Source organism: Hyperolius riggenbachi, chromosome 1 (genome assembly GCF_040937935.1).
Source record: "Hyperolius riggenbachi isolate aHypRig1 chromosome 1, aHypRig1.pri, whole genome shotgun sequence".
NCBI classification, from domain to species: Eukaryota; Metazoa; Chordata; class Amphibia; order Anura; family Hyperoliidae; genus Hyperolius; species Hyperolius riggenbachi.
Genome location: NC_090646.1, coordinates 592238156 through 592258334, shown reverse-complemented (window position 1 = coordinate 592258334; position 20179 = coordinate 592238156). Strand labels below are relative to the sequence as shown.

At 46.3% G+C, this 20179-nt stretch overlaps 1 protein-coding gene across 2 annotated transcripts in view; it reads right to left on the bottom strand.

The window, feature by feature from the left end:
- The window catches only part of PLPP1 (phospholipid phosphatase 1), a 147457-nt gene that overhangs the window by 67131 nt on the left and 60147 nt on the right, over positions 1 to 20179 (bottom strand). The window contains exon 2 of one of the 2 annotated variants that reach the window (XM_068249235.1): positions 16247 to 16398. The exons of the other annotated variant lie outside the window; for it this stretch is intronic. Within the exon in view, the coding sequence (XP_068105336.1) occupies positions 16247 to 16398 (152 nt within the window). The remainder of the gene's footprint in view (positions 1 to 16246; positions 16399 to 20179) is intronic. 2 annotated transcript variants of the gene reach the window in all.

The following is a 20179-nucleotide window of genomic DNA, read 5'->3' as shown; positions in this document are numbered from 1 at the left end:
ATTATCTATGGTTTCCATACAGAACTGCTCACTTAACCAGGTGGATTATCACCACAGGTACAATCGTATCTGGTTTCAATAACGGAATTAGGATTCTGTAATCCTGTGTAGTAACGCAACTTCTATTTATTTTCGAGGTGAATTATATTATCGAAAATACTTGTTCACTAAAAACTGCACGGTTAATGGTTCACCTTTACCGATGCTCCAATGTATCAGCTTAGCTGGTTTTGGAAGCTGCTTAGGTGCTTCCTCAATTTTTTTAATCTCATCTTAACCTTAAGGGCTCGTTTCCACTATAGCGAATCCGCATGCGGGCACTGCATGCGGATTCGCATACTCAATGTTAGTGGATGGGGCTGTTTCCACGTGTGCGGCGGCGGCGTTTTTCGGTGCGGGAAAAATCTGCACGACAGGGTCGTCAGATTTCGCGTGCGGCAGGAATGCGGGCGAATCGCCGCTAATGCATTCAATAGGGAAATCGCATGCGGCTTTGTCATGCGTATTTCCCCGCGATTTCGCATGAAAGGCAATGGAACTTTACACAGGCAGTGACATGGTTAAATTCGCCTGGCTCCTTGCCATGCGAAATCGCAGGTAAATCCGCATGGGGAAACGCAGCCGCATGCGATTTCTTCAGCGGTGGAATCCAGGCGATTCCGCACCGCTACAGTGGAAACGAGCCCTTATGATTTTCCCAAATGTAGATTCCTGTTCCGTAAGAATAACCCCAACCTCTCTGCTAAGGGCCTGTTTCCATTTGTGCGGTGCGAGTCACGAAAACGCAAAACACATTCACACGCAGATGCAAATTTTACCGCAAATTCGCGGGCGTTTTCGCATATATTAGTAAGTATGCGAATTTAACCATGTCAGTGCCTGTGTGCTTTTACATTGATTTTATGCAAAAAACGCCCGCGAATTTGCGGTAAAAAAAACATGCTAATTTCCTATTAAATACATTGTATGCGAATCTCTGAGGGCTGCACAGAAAACCGCACAGGATTTCTGACAAGTGAAAACTTGTACTGGTTATGCGAATCTGCATGCAGAAAACGCATGGAGATTTGCACAAGTGGAAACGGGCCCTAAATTGAATCCCATAATCAGTGTTCCCCAACCCTGTCCTCAAGGCCCACCAACAGTGCAGGTTTTGTGGAAATCCACAGAGCTGGTTAATCAGCTCTGCTGAGACACTTACCTCACCAGTGAATGTTTGTGGTTTTTTGCAAAACATGGCCCTGCTGGTGGTACTGGAGGACAGGGTTGGGGAACTCTGCCCAGATGCTAAACCTACATCTCTAACAATCGTAGGGCCCTTCACACTGGGGTGATTAGCAGCCGTTTACCGGCGAATTGCCGGCAAATGCTAGCGCTTTGAAAAGCGCTAGTGTAATGATAAGGTCATGGCAATGATTTCACTGTCGTGATCGCCGGTGATTCGCGATTGACTATAAACGCAAATGCGGTGCATGCACCACTTTTTTTGCGATTGTAGAGCGATTGCAATGTTAAAAACATGAATTGCGATAGCTCAAAAATTGCAAAAATATACAAAAAAACAAACAAAAAAAAAAAAAAGTTTATCACACACACAAAAAAAAAACAACAAAAAAAAAAAAAAAACACCCCAGCGCTGTATGAACAGGCCCTAAACACTGGTACTGGCTTGTGTCTCAGAGATGGGCACAAGTGGAAACAGGCCCTAAAGTCTATTCCTAACGGATATACACCTTCTGTCCTCTTCAGAGCCCAGCGTGGGGGATATTTCCAACAAAGAGTAGCTAAAACAGCATCCAAAGGACTCCTACAGCCAATAACCTGGTGCGGTGCTCCTGGCTGTTGGAACATACAGGCTCATACTTCTGCACTGAGTTTTGGGTATAGAATAGCCTTAACCCCATGCTGAGGTTAACAGACGCTTTAATAAACTGAATTTAATTACGCAGGTATTTTTTTGTTTTTAAAGTGGACCTGAACTAAGAACTTCGTCTCTGCTCTAATGGTTACTAACCTGTTGCATATATCTTTTAAAAAGACATTTGTTACAGCTGAAACAAAACCTACAATACATCTTCAGTGTGTCTTCCTGCTTACATGGAAGCAAACATCCTGTGCTTTCAAATTAGCCTCTCTGCCATGGCATTCAGAGGACACTGCTAAGAGATCAAATTACAACTTGTGATTAGTCACATATGAGGGGTGATTAGACAGGCTAAACTCTCTAAATACATACAGGGTACATTTCTCTCATGTTTTCCCTTCTGCCAATTTAAGCAAGTTAAAGGGATACTGTAAGGGGGTCGGGGGAAAATGAGTTGAAGTTACCCGGGGCTTCTAACGGTCCCCCGCAGACATCCTGTGCCCACGCAGCCACTCACCGATGCTCCGGCCCCGCCTCCGGCTCACTTCTGGAATTTCAGACTTTAAAGTCTGAAAACCACTGCGCCTGCGTTGCCTTGTCCTCGCTTTCCCTGATGTCACCAGGAGAGCGCGGCACAGGAACAGACCATACTGGGCCTGCACAGTACGCTCCTGGTGCCATCAGCGGGAGTGAGGACACGGCAACACAGGCGCAGTGGTTTTCAGACTTTGGGCCCGTTTCCACTAGGGCGAATTCGCATGCGTGGCCTGCATGCGAATTCGCATAGGCAATGAAAGTGGATGGGACTGTTTCCACTTGTCAGGATTTCTGAGCGTTTTTCTGTGCAGGATTTTTCTGCACGGTAGAGCCTGCAGAATTCGCCTGCGTGAGGAATGCAGGCGATTCGCACATAATGCATTTAATAGGGAAAACGCACATGCGTTTTTTGCCGCGATTTCGCATGAAAACTAATGCAAATTGAACCAGGCAGTGACATGGTTAAATTCGCATATACCCTGCCTATGCGAAATCGCATGCGAAATCGCGGCAAAAATCGCCCGCGGAATCGCATCCGCATGCGATTTCGTCAGCGGTGGAATCCCGGTGATTCGCTCCGCACTAGTGGAAACGAGCCCTAAAGTCTGAAATTCCAGAAGTGAGCCGGAGGCGGGGCCGGAGCATCGGTGAGTAGCTGTGCCAACATAGGATGTCTGTGGGGGACCATTAGAAGCCCCGGGTAACTTCAACTCATTTTCCCCCGACCCCCCTACAGTATCCCTTTAAAGTGCAGAATCCTTTTAAAAAACACAGAAAACCAGTCAACTTGACAACCATTCTTCCTCTAGGTAGCAGCAGATGGCTTTACCAGTAAACACACTTGGCCTTAAATGTTTATCTCACATATTTATCTTTGCCCAACATGTCCGTGCTATTGGTCCATTCAATTGGTCCATTGGCAGCACAATTATTTTAATACACAAAAGCTGGACTGCTTACATAAGCAGTTTGTCCAGCTGCGGTCCCCTCTCCAGCACTGTTTATTGTGCGTAAACATTTAGCACCCATTTAAAACAATACAGCTGGATCAGGGGCTGGTCGCTTCTCTATTAACTACCAATGCTATTAAATAGTCTACATAGCTGCTGCAACTGCCCGCGCTGTCCAAGTATTTTACTTACCCATCTAGCATACCTGATATTTTATAAAATGATTAAACTTAATGATATAGCAATACCACAACCCTGCCCCTCATATTACAGTCACTTTTACCTTCTACTACATGGATTTGGTAAAATTGGACTACACTGTACAAGTCACATCGCTCATCACATTAGCTTTTCAAATCAGTGGCACTGGCAGTGGAAACCAGCCCTTAGTACAGACTTAGGGCCAGTGCACACCAAAAAGCACTAGCGTAAAAGCAAACATTTAGCGCTTTTTGAAGTGATTTTTTTAAGGCGATTCTAAGCATGTGCCTAACGATTTTTTAAGCATGTCTAGCGGTTTTTGAAGCGTTTTTTATATTTCGTTACAGTAGAGCTGTAACTGAACAGCTTCCGTTACAAAAACGCTTGGAAAATCCTGTACTTAACATTGAGGGTGAATCGCCTCAGAAATCAGCAAAAATGCTGCAGGACCCGCGTTTGGGAAAAAAAAACAACAACATCGCGCTTGTGTGCTCCACCCGATTCAAATACATTAGCCAAACGCTTTTCAAAGTGCTAGCACTTTTAATATCGCTCAGAAAAGAAAGCTCTTTGTGCGCACCAGCCCTCAGACCTAGTTTACACTACAAAACACTCGCAATGTGCTTTGTGTTAAAAATGGCTCTGAAAATTGCTTGGCAAAAAATCGCTATGTGCGGTCTTGCACATTCCTTTAAAGGACTTCCGAGGTGAAAATATGCTGGCGAGAAACAATTTTATCTATCCTCCTCCTCCTAAAAATGACTTTTTCAGACATCCCACAGTTTTATTTTAGATTTAAATCTACTTTTTACATTTTTACTCTTATTGTCGCCACTCAATGACACATGCATTGAAGTAGGCCAGAGCTCACATCTATGAACTATTGACCCTTTCATCTCTTTCCTGCTCTCAGAAGCCATTTACAGACTGGAAAGTGTTTTATGGCTGTAATTCCTTATCAGTGAGGGCTACGCTATAGTCCGACCCGGACAGAAACTGTCACTTGCATACCTGATGTTTAACTCGTTCAGGAAGAGAAAAAATAAAATTAAAAAAAAAAAAAACACAGCATAGTTATTTGTGTGCTTGCTACTGTACATACACGTCTACCTCATTATGTCTCATGTCACCTTGGTTGTCCTTTAAAGTGGATCCGAGATGAACTTTTACTCCTTGCATAATTGTGTTCCTTACATATAGTTTATAGGGCATTCCTCAAGCCAAATACTTGTTTTGTTTTGTTTTAATACCCTAATTTCCTATAAACTAAACAAGCCACACCCACAGCTTCTCCAGAGTGCCTTGGCACTTGCAAGGGATTGTGGGATTTCAGTCTGGGCAGGTGAAAAAGGTGTTACTAGCTATAGATTTCAGAGGCAGAGTTTTCACAATCTGAGAGCTGCAGTGCAGATACAGATCAGTTGCCTGTGTAATGGAGGAGATAAGAGTGGAGTTTTCACAGAATATGCAGATTAGCATGCCTAGATACAGATAAGCTTGCCTGTGTGTGTAATTTTGTAATAGTGACAAGCAGAAAACATGTCTGCTCCCATTGTATCACAGGAAAAAATATTAATATACTGTTGAAGCGGTTTGAAGATAGATTTGCTGTGTAAACTATCTAAACTTTAGATAAGATATATAGACAAGTCACTTGTTATATTTAGTTTTTCATCTCGGATCCGCTTTAAGAAAAATCACTAAGAAAAAAAAATTGTACAAGCAAGTTTTCGATTTTCTCAAAAGCAAAAATGCTGCAGTGAGAACACCTTCATAAGAGGACACTGCTCTAGTGCATTGCTGATCGCTGGCAAGCTGATTGCAGTTGCTCAAAATGTCCCAGCCCCAATTCAGCATCAGCCCACAACCCTTGCCCTCCCCAGCAGCTGCTTTACACAGGTAGAGGCAGGTGTGTGTGTGAATTCTTCCAGGGATGGACTGAGGTGACTGCACCTCCTGGCAGCCTGAGAGGGGGAGGGGTGAGATCACTGCCCAGAGAGAAAAAGAAAAAATGACAAACATAACTGACACATTAAAAGCCATAAACATCTTGGCACCTATTCCTGATTCTCAGATAAAATGGAAGGTTAGAGTAGGCAGTAAGCATATTCAGCATTACATAGCATAGTGGGAACTGGCTCCCGGAAGTGACAAACACTCCTATGGAAATAATCCCCACCAGGTACACATTTTAATTGTAGGTGAGCTTCAGACAAGATGGTAAGTGGAATGATGTATCAGAGGGGTATGAACAGAACTTACAGCACCCCAGGCATCCTTTTAGACTAGTTATCTAAACCGGTATTCAAGTCCCACCAGCAATTCAGGTTTAGCAGGTGATTTCCCACACAGATAGCTGGGTAATTGGGTCTCAGCAATTAGGATGAACTACCTATGTGTAAAGCCTGGACTGCTGGCGCATTACTTTAGCCAGACCTGAATTTAGATCACATGAGCCTATAGGCACAGATGTCCTGGCACCCTAGACTTTGAAATCGATGAACCCACAAACACCCTCCGAACTGCACCACAAGCGTGCTGGCTGGCCCAGCTGTCACTTCTCCCTTACCAGTCATAGCTAACTAAAGGTGTCGTTTAGTATTAGGTAGGCAGAGTACCCTCCGTATTTAGTAGCGAGAGGTGACGTAAAGTATTAGGAAGCTAGATATGCCACCAGTTGAAGGTAGATAGTGTCAGTAGAATGCTGATAGTCGGGTGAGTAACCTCCCATTTATACATTCAGGACTCTGCATAGGGAAGGAGAGATGGAGGCACTCAGGGATGGGAGTGAGCTGCCTTTCCATTATCAGGTGCCTGCAAGCACGTGCTTACCGTGCCTTATGCTGGGCACACACGGCTCGATTTTGCCACTCGATTCTCCTGCCTGATCGATTCTCCGCTCGATTCCGCAGCCGATTCTCTTATCTTCCGCTTGTTTTTCTTATCTTTTTCCATTGTCCTCAATGTGAAATCGAGCGCGGAAACGATTGGGCGGGAGATCGGACATGTCGGAAATTCTCTATCGAGCCATCTAAATGGCTCAGAATCAAGCTGTGTATTCCCAGCATTATGCTAAATCCAGCCCTGACTTTAGCAGAAAACAAATTACTCTGCCAGTACAGAGGAATGACTCACTGTTCTGTTGCTTGGACACACAGCGGGGGAATGGCTCACTGTTGCCTGGACACACAGCAGGGGAATGGCTCACTGTTGCCTGGACACACAGCAGGGGAATGGCTCACTGTTGCCTGGACACACAGCAGGGGAATGGCTCACTGTTGCCTGGACACACAGCAGGGGAATGGCTCACTGTTGCCTGGACACACAGCAGGGGAATGGCTCACTGTTGCCTGGACACACAGCAGGGGAATGGCTCACTGTTGCCTGGACACACAGCAGGGGAATGGCTCACTGTTGCCTGGACACACAGCAGGGGAATGGCTCACTGTTGCCTGGACACACAGCAGGGGAATGGCTCACTGTTGCCTGGACACACAGCAGGGGAATGGCTCACTGTTGCCTGGACACACAGCAGGGGAATGGCTCACTGTTGCCTGGACACACAGCAGGGGAATGGCTCACTGTTGCCTGGACACACAGCGGGGGAATGGCTCACTGTTGCCTGGACACACAGCGGGGGAATGGCTCACTGTTGCCTGGACACACAGCGGGGGAATGGCTCACTGTTGCCTGGACACACAGCGGGGGAATGGCTCACTGTTGCCTGGACACACAGCTGGGGAATGGCTCACTGTTGCCTGGACACACAGCAGGGGAATGGCTCACTGTTGCCTGGACACACAGCGGGGGAATGGCTCACTGTTGCCTGGACACACAGCGGGGGAATGGCTCACTGTTGCCTGGACACACAGGGAGGGGAATGGCTCACTGTTGCCTGGACACACAGCAGGGGAATGGCTCACTGTTGCCTGGACACACAGCAGGGGAATGGCTCACTGTTGCCTGGACACACAGCAGGGGAATGGCTCACTGTTGCCTGGACACACAGCAGGGGAATGGCTCACTGTTGCCTGGACACACAGCAGGGGAATGGCTCACTGTTGCCTGGACACACAGCAGGGGAATGGCTCACTGTTGCCTGGACACACAGCAGGGGAATGGCTCACTGTTGCCTGGACACACAGCAGGGGATGCCTGAATTGTTACTTCCTGCTTTGTGATATGCAAGGAAGCATTCTAGGAAACTCTTGAATACCAGAGCTGCAATCAAGCACATTTGTTTTAGTAGATTCAGAAAGCTAAAACTGGCTACTGACCACAATGGAAAGGGCATTTTTAATAGCACGAAAAAGAGTAACTCCAATCCCTAAAGGACCCATAAATAAAATTGCAACTTCAATCTATTTAAAAAAAACAAAACAAAAAAAAAAACTGTTCATCCCAAGATTGCTGCAGCTCAGCTCTCATTACTTCCTATGTAGCTGTCAGCTTTGCACACATTAGAACAGAAACTATGAATACCTGCAAATTGTTCCCAATGGAGAGGATACGACTTTGGCAGGGTCCTTCCTTCCCTAGTGTATTCTACATGATTGTGTGCTCCTTTCCTCCTTGTACTTGTATTACTGGGCCCACCTAACCAGCTCAAAATAGCATGATCATACATCTTGTATCGTTTACCTTGTATACATTTGTCCTAGGTTGTATAATCTGGTTAAATTATGTCTACTATGCTTTATACCATTATATATATTTATTGTCCAGCACTGCATAATATATTGGCACTTTATAAATACAATTAGAAGCAATAATAATGATAATAGTGTACAAACAGCAACAGGGGTGCCCCGGTTACAAAGATCACATATTTTACTCATTCCAGCCCACTGTCAGAATTGGTCTGACAGTGGACCTATATCCCCAGTTCCTTATGTCGGACCATGTCCGGCACAGAGCAATATGGCTGCCTCTGTCTGCGCCACCTTCAGATCTAATCTGACATGTCGTCAGACCCCTCTGATCAAAGTATTGGGCCAAGTTGCCCTGGCCCCACCCTCCCTCCCATGACAAAAGCGAGGAGAGAGACCCCACCGGCTCCTCCTGGAACAGCAGAAAGGCATCATCCACGTCTCCCCCACACAGAGGTACAGACTAACCAGCAAGCTCATGGCGAACCTGAATTCCCCCACACAGCACATGGAAAAAGCAAAGCTGGAAGATGCATGAAAAAGATTGTAAACGCTTGTTAAAATGTCTCCTGCTCCTCCTGTAAATCATCTCCCAATTGTAAAGTCTACAGCGGATGTTGCTTCACAGGCTACACTGGAGACCTTGCAGGACTTATGAAGAGTATTGTTTTTAAAATGTGTCAATTATATATAGTTATGGGGCTGACTTTCCCCGAGTTCTATAAATAGAACTCCACCCACTTATACAAGTTGGTATGAGTGGTGGTGCGTGCAGGAGTTTATTAGATTCTTTCCCCAATGAAATCTGAATTTCCAGGATTGGTGAAGTCATGCCTACTCTGGGTGCAGCCTCACTGCACTGCTACCACACCCCTTCTATGACAAAGGATCCAAATGGTGGCAGCTAAGGTGATTGGCAAGAAGTTAAGCATCAGAACAGAGACAGTGACCTCACTTGAGTACCTGGTGCACTAACAGGGGATTTCAAGCTTCCAGAGCCTATGAAGGTCTTTGTAGGGTCGTAACAATAGGGGGTGAGAGGTAGAGTCAGGGTCCACAGCTCCTTAGCTACACCACTGGGACATGGCCAAGACAAGTGTCAAACACACACCTGCAAGTAACTCCACCCTGGCCAGTATAGGCCAGTGGGAGGAGTTTTCCTTTAAATTACAAAATGGCTTGGATAAAACATTATAAAAATCAGAATTGTAATTAAAGTTGATTCATACTATAAATACATGTGTCCCGATTTGAAAAGAACCTTACCAGATCTCTAGGAAGTGTCACTGATTTTAGAATACACCATTATGAATTAACTAGTCCTGTACCAGCAGACTCTAGCCCAGGCATGGGCAAACTCGGCCCTCCAGCTGTTACAGAACTACAAGTCCCACAATGCATTTGCCTTTATGAGTCATGACTGTAGCTGTCAGACTCCTGCAATGCATTGTGGGACTTGTAGTTCCTTAACAGCTGGAGGGCCAAGTTTGCCCATGCCTGCTCTAGCCCCTTAAGGACCTGAGATTGCTAGTACAACAAAACTGAGCCTCCCGACGAATGAACGCACATACCCGCTGCTCCCCCATCACCGCAGGCCCATCTCTGCCGTTGCTAAGACAGCAGAGCTCTGTGCCTTGGTCAGGAGCGGTTTTCATTGGCTCCTGACCCCGTCATTCAATATAAGCCAACGCGATTGGCTCACAGTGATCACGCGGTCAGGAGCCAATGCTCAGAGAGTTCTGCAGTCATACTGATTGCAGAGCGAGCGAGTAGTGGCGAGGATAAAGCGGTGCAATCGGCAGGACCGTGCAGCAGCGATGTTGAAATCTACGTCCTGACAGAGCCGCGCAGCCACAAGCAGGACATAGATTTCAACCGCACTGGTCCGGAAGCGGTTAATCCACATGTATAACAGAGTATACTGCCATGCAAGGTAACCGGGTTGATTAGTTTTGTTTTTTTTAAAAAAGAGAAATTCCCATTTGTAGGGGAAACAATTGAAATGACATACATCAAAAGCACATAAAAGCATTATGGTAATGAAATGCTATTAAAAAACAAACCAAAATACAATCTTTCCATTGTAATCTGCGTGTGTGTGCTTGTATGTGTGTGTGTGTGTGTGTGTGTGTGCGTGCTTGTATGTGTGTGTGCGTGCTTGTATGTGTGTGTGCGTGCTTGTATGTGTGTGTGCGTGCTTGTATATGTGTGTGCGTGCTTGTATATGTGTGTGCGCGTGCAGTGTGTGTGTGCGCGTGCAGTGTGTGTGTGCGCGTGCAGTGTGTGTGTGTGTGCGCGCGCGCAGTGTGTGTGTGCGCGCGCAGTGTGTGTGCGCAGTGTGTGTGCGCGCGCGCAGTGTGTGTGCGCGCGCGCAGTGTGTGTGCGCGCGCGCAGTGTGTGTGCACGCGCGCAGTGTGTGTGCACGCGCGCAGTGTGTGCACGCGCGCAGTGTGTGCACGCGCGCAGTGTGTGTGCACGCGCGCTGTGTGTGTGCACGCGCGCTGCGTGTGTGCACGCGCGCTGCGCTGTGTGTGTACGAGCGTTGCGCTGTGTGTGTACGAGCGTTGCGCTGTGTGTGTACGAGCGTGTGCTGTGTGTGTACGAGCGTGTGCTGTGTGCGTGAGCGTGCGCTGTGTGCGTGAGCGTGCGCTGTGTGCGTGAGCGTGCGCTGTGTGCGTGAGCGTGCGCTGTGTGCGTGAGCGTGCGCTGTGTGCGTGAGCGTGCGCTGTGTGCGTGAGCGTGAGCGTGCGCTGTGTGCGTGAGCGTGCGCTGTGTGCGCGAGCGTGCGCTGTGTGCGCGCGCGTGCGCTGTGTGCGCGAGCGTGCGCTGTGTGCGTGAGCGTGCGCTGTGTGCGCGCGCGTGCGCTGTGTGTGCGCGCGTGCGCTGTGTGTGCGTGCGCGTGCGCTGTGTGCGTGCGTGTGCGCGCGTGTGCTGTGTGTGCGCACGTGTGCTGTGTGTGCGCACGTGCGCTGTGTGTGCGCGTGCGCTGTGTGTGCGCGTGCGCTGTGTGTGCGCGTGCGCTGTGTGTGTGCGTGCGCTGTGTGCGTGCGCGCTGTGTGTGTGCGTGCGCTGTGTGTGTGCTGTGTGCACGCTGTGTGCGTGCGTGCGCTGTGTGCGTGCGTGCTGTGTGTGTGCGCGCGTGCGCATCTTAAAAGGCCTAATCAGGAAACAAACCCGTATGTTGTGGTGCTCATTGTATAATACTGACTGCCCAATAACTCCGCTCTTCCTGCTTGTATAATTTACCTGAAAAGAGCAGACTGCATTGCAACTCAGGAGGAGCATCAGCTGCACCAATCAGAAATCTAGCCACACCTAGTGCTCACGCTACTGGCAGGAAAGCAGAGCTACGCATGTGGCGGTCACTGTACATCACAAGGAATTTTTACAAATGTATATTTCAAACCTTATGGGCCCTTTTCCACTGCAAAAAGCAAACACATTTTGACCTCATTTGATGTGCGTTTATGCGTTTGCGTTTTTCGAATTTGGCAAGTGTTGTCTTGATTTGTGAAAATAGATACTAGTGGTTAAAACAAAATGCAAAAACGCAAACACATTTCTATGCGTTTTTCATGCGTTCCTATACTTTACATTAACACTCAAAACGCATCATAATCGCATAGACATGCATTCGTGTTTTTGTAAAAATCCAACAGCAGCAGTGGAAAAGGCCACCCAAGATTCTTATTTTAAACAGGCTGCACTTAAGAATTTGGCAAAAACGCAGCTAGTGGAAAAGGGCCCTATCTGCAGAGGTGAAATGAGAGGACTGTTTTCTTTCCCTTAATCTACATTCATTAATTTTAAATTTAGGTAAAAGGCTGCGCATCCCTGACCCAATACTGTACAATTGAATGGTTAATCGCTGTGGCGCACACCGCCCCCCCTGGACTAAAATTTCTCCATAGACCAGTATTGCATTGTTTGGATGCGGGCGTACATTTTAGTCCAGGGGGGGCGGTGTGCGCCACAGCGATTAACCATTCAATTGTACAGTATTGGGTCAGGGATGCGCAGCCTTTTACCTATATTTTGTATCCACAGTTCTGTAACTACCCGGCTAGCAGCACCCATTGTGCTATCCTGTTTTGCATGGTAAGTATTTAGTTTAGTTTTGCATATGTTTTGCATCTGTCTGATTGCTGAGTGTGTATTTGAGCTATTTAAGCGGTGCATATGAGGTGGTGAGTCATTCAGATGCGGCCCATATTGGTGAGCGCTTGCTTTGTTTCCTGCTGCATTAATTTTAAATTGTCTGCTATAAGTGGAAGAGGTTTGCAACCCTTGCCTAGGACACATCACAATGCCGTAAAACTGCCAAACAGTAAATTAGCGGCTGTTATTTAAAAAAATTGTCAATGAGAGGCAAATTCTGTTTTGCACACAAATTTAAATAAAAAACTGTAAGTATCTTGGGACTGGGCCAATTAAATTCAGCAGTAAGTGCATTTGATTGGCACCACAAATGATAATTTACAGTGTGCTTAGTGTAAAGTACTGTAATAACAAACATGACCATTCATACATCAAGTATAAAATCATAAGCGGACAAGTAAAAGCTGTCACGTGTTTCGCAACCACAAACTGTCACTTCTTCAGAGGGATACAGTGTAAATAAAAGTCTCAGTAGATGTATGTTAAGTACAGGATTCCCTTCCAATGAAGGACTACGAACTTTCACCTCAAATATACTCACAAGGACCATTCCACAGGATCAATACCCAATGTAGGCCTTGTCCACACTATAGGCGTTTCTGTAAAAAACCTTTAAGCGCGCGCGATTTTCAAAAATCGCCCTGGAAGCGCTTGTGCAATGATTCTCTATGAGAAAGTTCATATCAGAGCAGTTAGTTTGCGATCCGCTTTGAAAAAGCGGCGCTTGGGCCATTTTGAGGCGATTTGCCTCAATGGAAGGTATAGGAAAAACACAAATTGCTCACAAAATAGCTTTGGCAAGCAACTGCGTAAGCATTTTGTAAAAAAATAAAAAATAAAAATAAAAAGTAAAATCTATTTCTTTTTTCCGGATTTTTTTTCCGGATCAAAAGACGGAAGCACTCTGCAAAAAGTGCTTACAAAAAGGCCCACAAAAAACGAGCGTTGTGGAAAAAACAGCCCACTGAGGACAGACACACGAGCCGAACGCAATGTGAACAAGGCCATAGAGAGCCAAATGAATGCCACCATATATGTGACAAGTCCACATGTGTGCATAAGGATGCAAGCCGTTATGTTATTTCTATCCCGGCATGACAGGCTGTCTTTTACCCCCCTCTGTATGCAGCATGGCTTGCATCCTTATGCAAGCATGTTCACAATTACAAGTGGACTGTCACATATATGGTGGCATTCATTTGGCTCTTTACATGAGGCATTGATCCTGTGGAATGGTCCTTGTGAGAATATCTGAGGTGAAAGTTCGTAGTTCTTCATTGGAAGGTATTCCTGTACATAACATCTATGGAGACTCATTTACAATGTATGCCTCTGAAGAAGTGACAGACTGTAGTCGCGAAATGTGCGTCAGGCTGGGCTTTATAAGATTATGAGATTTTACTTACTTGTCCACTTGTGATTTTATAGTTGATAGATTAGAAGTTATGTTTTATATTACAGTACTTTTCACTTACCGGTAAGGGCTAGTTCACACTTAATTTAAAAACGTATCCGTAGCTACGTTTTTTGTCCCGGACGAAAAACGTAGCCACGGATACCAATGTTAAAAATAGGAACAGCACACACTCAAGTTAAAAACGTATCCGCGTGCGATCCGCGGAATACGTTTTTAAACCCGGAACGCTGAGTCCGGACTTGCAGCATTTTTCACGGACCCGTATACACGTACGGGTAGTGAAAATCAATGGGGAAACGGGCCTCCCTCTTCACTGACATTTTGGGACACTGGAAACGGATCAGTTTCCAGTGTCCCATTGTGAAGGAGGGGGCCGCCATGCTGAAGGGGGTAGCAGCCAGGACGGGGGGCTGCGGGCAAAGCGGCGGCCAGGGGGGGGTCACATCCCCCCCCCCTTGCTCACCTGGGTGCCCCCCTCCCCGCTCCCCCTCCAGCTCGCATATAATGTAATAATTTGTACCTAATGAAGTTCGGCGAGCCGGGCACTTCCGCCCACACCGCTCGCCGTCACTTCCTGCGATGCCGCCCACTGAAATACAGAGGGCGACATTGCAGGAAGTGACGGCGAGCGGTGTGGGCGGAAGTGCCCGGCTCGCCGAACTTCATTAGGTACAAATTATTACATTATATGCGAGCTGGAGGGGGAGCGGGGACGGGGGGCACCCAGGTGAGCAAGGGGGGGGGGATGTGACCCCCCTGGCCGCCGCTTTGCCCGCAGCCCCCCGTCCTGGCTGCTACCCCCTCTAGCAAAAAAAAACAAAAAACGCAAGCGGATCCAAAACGTGTGCTGCAAAAAAGGCAGCACGGATCCGTTTGCGTTCCGGGTTTTGAAAATCGGAGCCCGGACCGCGGATGCGTCCCGCACCCGGAGCTAGTGTGGCCCTAGCCTAATCCTCATTTGTGGGGCTTCTGGAGATATTGCTATATGTATAGAGGGGGTGGATTACTGGTCTATAATTTATTCTTTGGAAGCATCTCTAGTGATCACACTGAGCTGCAACCAACCCTCAAATTAAAGTAGCCCTGTAACAGCTCTCGGCTGTGCACGAGCAAACCTTTGCTGGGCATGTGCGAATAGGGTCCCCGCATGCCCAGTACAATGAAGCGGCTTTTTGTTCCCGTTAAGCACAAGCGCCTCATTCTACTGGGCATGTGTGGACCTCACTCGTGCATGCCCAGTTGGGATGACTTGCTCTGTGGCCGGAAGGGCAGACAGTAGATACAGTACTTAGGGACCCTTCACAGGAACGGTGGGGTGTAAGATGATATGGAAAGCCGCTACACTACCCAATGGCTTCCGTCCACCAAGGCAAGTCTCTAGCATTTTATTTCTAGAACATGTCAGGGATACATTAATACTGTGAATCCACACCGTCTTAGATTATTTTAAACAGTTAATGTATGCTGCTCCTAATTCAGATCGATTACCTCCCAAACATTTGGAAGCCATAGCCTTCACCAGTTAGGAGCCTCTGCTCTTTTTTCTGGTCCTGAACCACCCACATAATGTTGGTCTACAGAAGTTCATGACAAGCAGAAATAAAGTCACCTCTAACATGGGGCTAGGGATGTAAGCCACATGACACAGTAAGCATTACTTTAGTGCATACATATCAATCTCTGGCCTGTGGGCCAAATGTGACCCACAAGTGGTTTTCCCACTTCGCATTATGTTTGGCCGACTCTCGACCCCCAGGGAAATTATATTAGAGGTGAAGCTGTAGATCACCAGGAAAGCCATATGAGGGACGGAGGGGGAAAGCGCTCACCAGGGAAATGTATAGGGGAAGTCAAAGAGGGTGGGGGTTTTCACTAGACACCAAGGAACTTTTTAGGGGTTGTAGGGGAGCACTAGATGCTAGGGAATTTAGGTGTATGAGGGGGACCCACTAGACACCAGGAAACTGTACATGGGAGGGAAGGGGCCCCTAGACACTGGGGAAACTGTATACAGGAGGGAGCGGGCACTAGACACCAGGGAACTCACTAGGGGAGGGAGGGAGCCATTAGGAACTTTATAAGGGAGGAATGTGACCGCGAGACATTGAGGTTGGCCTGCAACTTGGTCCCAGTATTCAATTTGGGCCATCTTTGTATTTGAGTTTGACATCCCTGCTTTAGTGCAAGGTCTGTAGACATGCTTCTGTAGACAATTTTCCCTGTTTTCTGATATAACCCAGATGTGTGTTACTAAGGTTTGCCTCCTTATACTTTATAAAACGTCTGGCCCAGGTGTGCCAGATCATGTATGCTATTCAGCCCCAGTAAATCCACCCAAATGAATCTAAATGAGCGAGGGTTGCCATACTACCTGGAACTGTGTGTTTAGGGAAAAAAAACAAAAACACATCGACAACACCTGGCAGCAACCCTGCAGTGCAAATAGAAAGGAAGAATGGTTAGAACTTACAATAAGAATACTGATCGGTATCACTACAGCCGCTAACAGCTCATAAGAAATGGTGTCTTCTTTGTATGGGTACCGGATGGAATCATCATTACAGAAAAATCCACGTTTGAAGGAGCTATGCTTCACATTGAGAATTGCAAAAGGCAATCCAGCTAGCAAAAGAGAGAGAGATGCATTAATACTGGGAGCGGGGATAATGACAACAATAACACAGACAGGGTACAGGACAAGCGGTTAGAGATACAGCCAGCAGGAAAGACGGAGGATAGTAGAATACAACAGTCATGTATTGTAATGCATGCTTTATTCATGAGAGGAAGAGATAGGAGTCTGCATCCCTTATTGATCTGCAGCAGAATAGGAAGAAGCAACACTGAAAGTAGACTGCATATCCTGCCATAACTACAGATAATCAGACTCAAGCCAAAGCAACCAAGCCTAGTTAACCAAGCCATCCAGTTAAGAGATTGATCCTTTATGGATAATTGCTTTTGGGTTACATTGGTGAATAATATTAAAGCAGAATTCAATCAAACCAAAATGTTTTGCTGCATCGCAATTGACAATGATGGCACAGCACACCAGAGAAGCTTTGAGCAGGAGGGGTCAGGTAGAGAGCAATGCACTTGGCTGAGACAGTACAGCACCCCAGATATCTCAGTAGCACATAGGGGTGGATGTCCCCGACTAGCCACCTCGGTTGAGAACCCCCTGGTGGAGGTGGACAGAAAAGCTATGGGGGGGGGCAGTAAGCTGTAAAGTAAATGGAACTATGTGGTGCATGCTCAGGTTTTGTTGGAAGCAGTGATAGTTCTGTAACAAGGAACTTTGCAAAAATTAGGCACCTCATTCTTTCAGAGGATCTTCTAACCCTAGTACATGCCTTCATCACATCACGGCTAGGTTGTTGAAATGCCCTCTGTGCAGGCCTTAGAAATGAAGACCTGCAACACCTGCAGCTAGTATAGAATACTGCCGCAAGGCTGTTAACAAGCCAACCCTGCCATTGCCACATAACACCAATCCTTTGCTCACTCCACTGGTCACCGATAAAATGGAGAGTCTTCTTCAAAATTGGCATGCTAGCATTAAAATCCCTACATGACCTACGCCCTGGATACCTGAAGGATTTGATGCAACTGTGTCACACCTCCCACAGCTTCAGATCAACAGGACCGAATAACTTGACCACCCCAGAGTCCAACTCAAAACCTTTGGTAGGTAGAGGCTCTTGCAAAAGGCTCTGGCAAAAGGCTTTTGCCAGACATGCCTCTACCCTTTGGAACTCCTTGCCATACCCAATACAGACAGTTCCAAACCTGGAGGTGTTTGAATCAAAACCGAAAAGCCACCTGTTTAGTCTGGCATTTATGATTACTGTATATTCTGGCATATAAGACTACTTTTTAACCCTTGAAAATCTTCTGAAAAGTCAGGGGTCGTCCTGCACGCCGGGTGTCATTGATGCCGGGTGATACGCCCCGATACCGAATCTTAGTTCTCGCTGCTGAGGACTGTAGTGAAGCGGCGCTGGCACACTTGTGTGAGATCTGAGAGGCAGAGAAGGAGGTAAACAGGATACAAGGGTGGCCCAGACAGGTGAAAGAGGCGTGTTTTATAGGCATAGCGCAATCTATTCTTCCATACCGCTCTGATAACCAGGGAGACTGGGAGAGCTGACCAGTCCGCTTAGGGAGAGATGACCAATCCATCCAGTCAGTCAATTGCCTATATACTGTTATATACTGGGTACCACATACAGTACAGCACCAGTATCTATTCATCCATAGCACCAGTATAGGATTTTTTTTAATTTTTATTTGGAGGGGTAGTCTTCCACGGCGAGTATATCCCAAACTATATTTTAACTGGAAAAGTTGGGGGGGGAGGGGGGGTGTCTTATACGCCAGAGTATACGGTACATAACCTTTTCCCCTTTAACACATCACAAACTGCAACTATGTACAGATCCGAGACAATCTTATGCAATTTGGGTCCAACAGGAGAAAACGCGCTATAGAAATAGGTTTTGCTGTTGTGGCTAATCAGGTATATGGCATATCCCAAACATGCTTGGAAAATGTGAGATTAAAGTCACTAAAGATGGAGCATTTCACAGATTCAGAGAGGGAATTAAAGATCTGTGTGGTTCCATTTGAAATCAATTGAGAGAGACCACCAGTGTCATCTCATTAGCCAACGCCTTGTACACAAAGCACAATATTAATTCCCAATCCACGCATGATGCAGTCAAAATGACTGGACCATGTGTTCATTAGTCGCACATTCTTCTGCCAACCAAATCATCAGAATTGATCATTTCCTTGTTAGTCTAATGATGGGAAATACCAATTGGTCCCAGAGTGTGTCCACATGTGACAGATCAGAATTATGCTGGTGCATGGGAAACATGGGCATTCCCAAAATGTAGCCGAGTGAACTTCCTCTTTCCTCAGTTTAGACGGAATACAAGAGCAGACAACTCCCAGTTCAGGAAAACTAGTAAAGTTTTTGTTTTTTTAAAGTGAATTTGAATAATTGCCGACACCGCTAAAGTTAAGATCTTTCTGTTCAGACTTCAGATCTGTTGTTCAATCATATTCCTTCAATAACACTGTCCGTGCTAATCAGTACCGCTCCTTCCTGTACAGTGTGTGATGCTACAAACATGACAGACACCTCCCTTGGAGATTAGAGAGGGAGTGGCCAGAAATGATTTTGCTACCTAGGAGAAAACAAAACTATGAAACCGAATCTGACTAGTTGCTACTGCCAACCCAAACAGAACCGTTTTGCCTTCAGACACTTCAAAATGTAATTAGGTAGTCTTGGCACCTAAAGAGTAAAGAACGTTTAAAGGACAAGTGACGCAAGAGGGATATGGAAGCTGCCATATTTATTTCCTTTTCAGCAATACCAATTGCCTGACAGTCATGCTGATACTCTGCCTCTAAAATCTTTAGCCATAGCCCCTGAACAAGCATGTAGCCATTATTGTCAGATCTGACAAGATTAGCTGCATGCTTGTTTCTGGTGTTATTCACACACTACTGCAGCCAAATAGACCAGAAGGATACCAGGTAACTGGTATTGTTTACAGGAAATAAATATTGAAGCCTCCATATTCTTTGCACTTCAGTTGTCCTTTAATGCTCAGAAATATTCCGGTTATCAGTAAGGTTGGTGTTAGAATTCGGCATAGAGTCAGAATAGATTATTCCTGATTAGCGCTGTTCAGCACCAAACAAGCTGACAGGGTCAGGAGGAGTTCACTGCCTTGCAGGTCACGTGACTAATACCATATATACGCGCATATAAGCCGACCCCCCCACTTTTACCCGAAAACCAGGAAAAAAAAATGATTGACTCCCATATAAGCCGGGGGTAGGAAATGCTGGCCGCCTTATTCCCCTAGCGTGTCCCAGTATAGCTAGTAAAGTGCCCAGTATAGCTAGTAAAGTGCCCAGTATAGCTAGTATAGTGCCCAGTATAGCTAGTAAAGTGCCCAGTATAGCTAGTATAGTGCCCAGTATAGCTAGTAAAGTGCCCCAGTATATTATTATTATTATTATTTATTGTATTTATAAAGCGCCAACATATTACGCAGCGCTGCACAATAGATAAATGGGTTAACATACAGGTAGAACATACAGAAACTCACAACAAAACAAGATCATGCAAATGATTTGATAACAATAAAGTGTCATAGGTCAAAATAGAGACTGTTCGAGTCTACAAGAGGGGTGGTTGTGAGTAAGATTGCATAATCAAGCTGGATACATTAGGGAGGAGGGCCCTGCCAGAGGCTTACAATCTAAAGGGTGGGGTGGAGACAATAGTCTTGAGAGGGGGTCTAACATATTATGGTGCTGGTGTAGGGGGGTATGCGAGCGTGAAGAGGTGAGTCTTGAGAGTATAGCTAGTAAAGTGCCC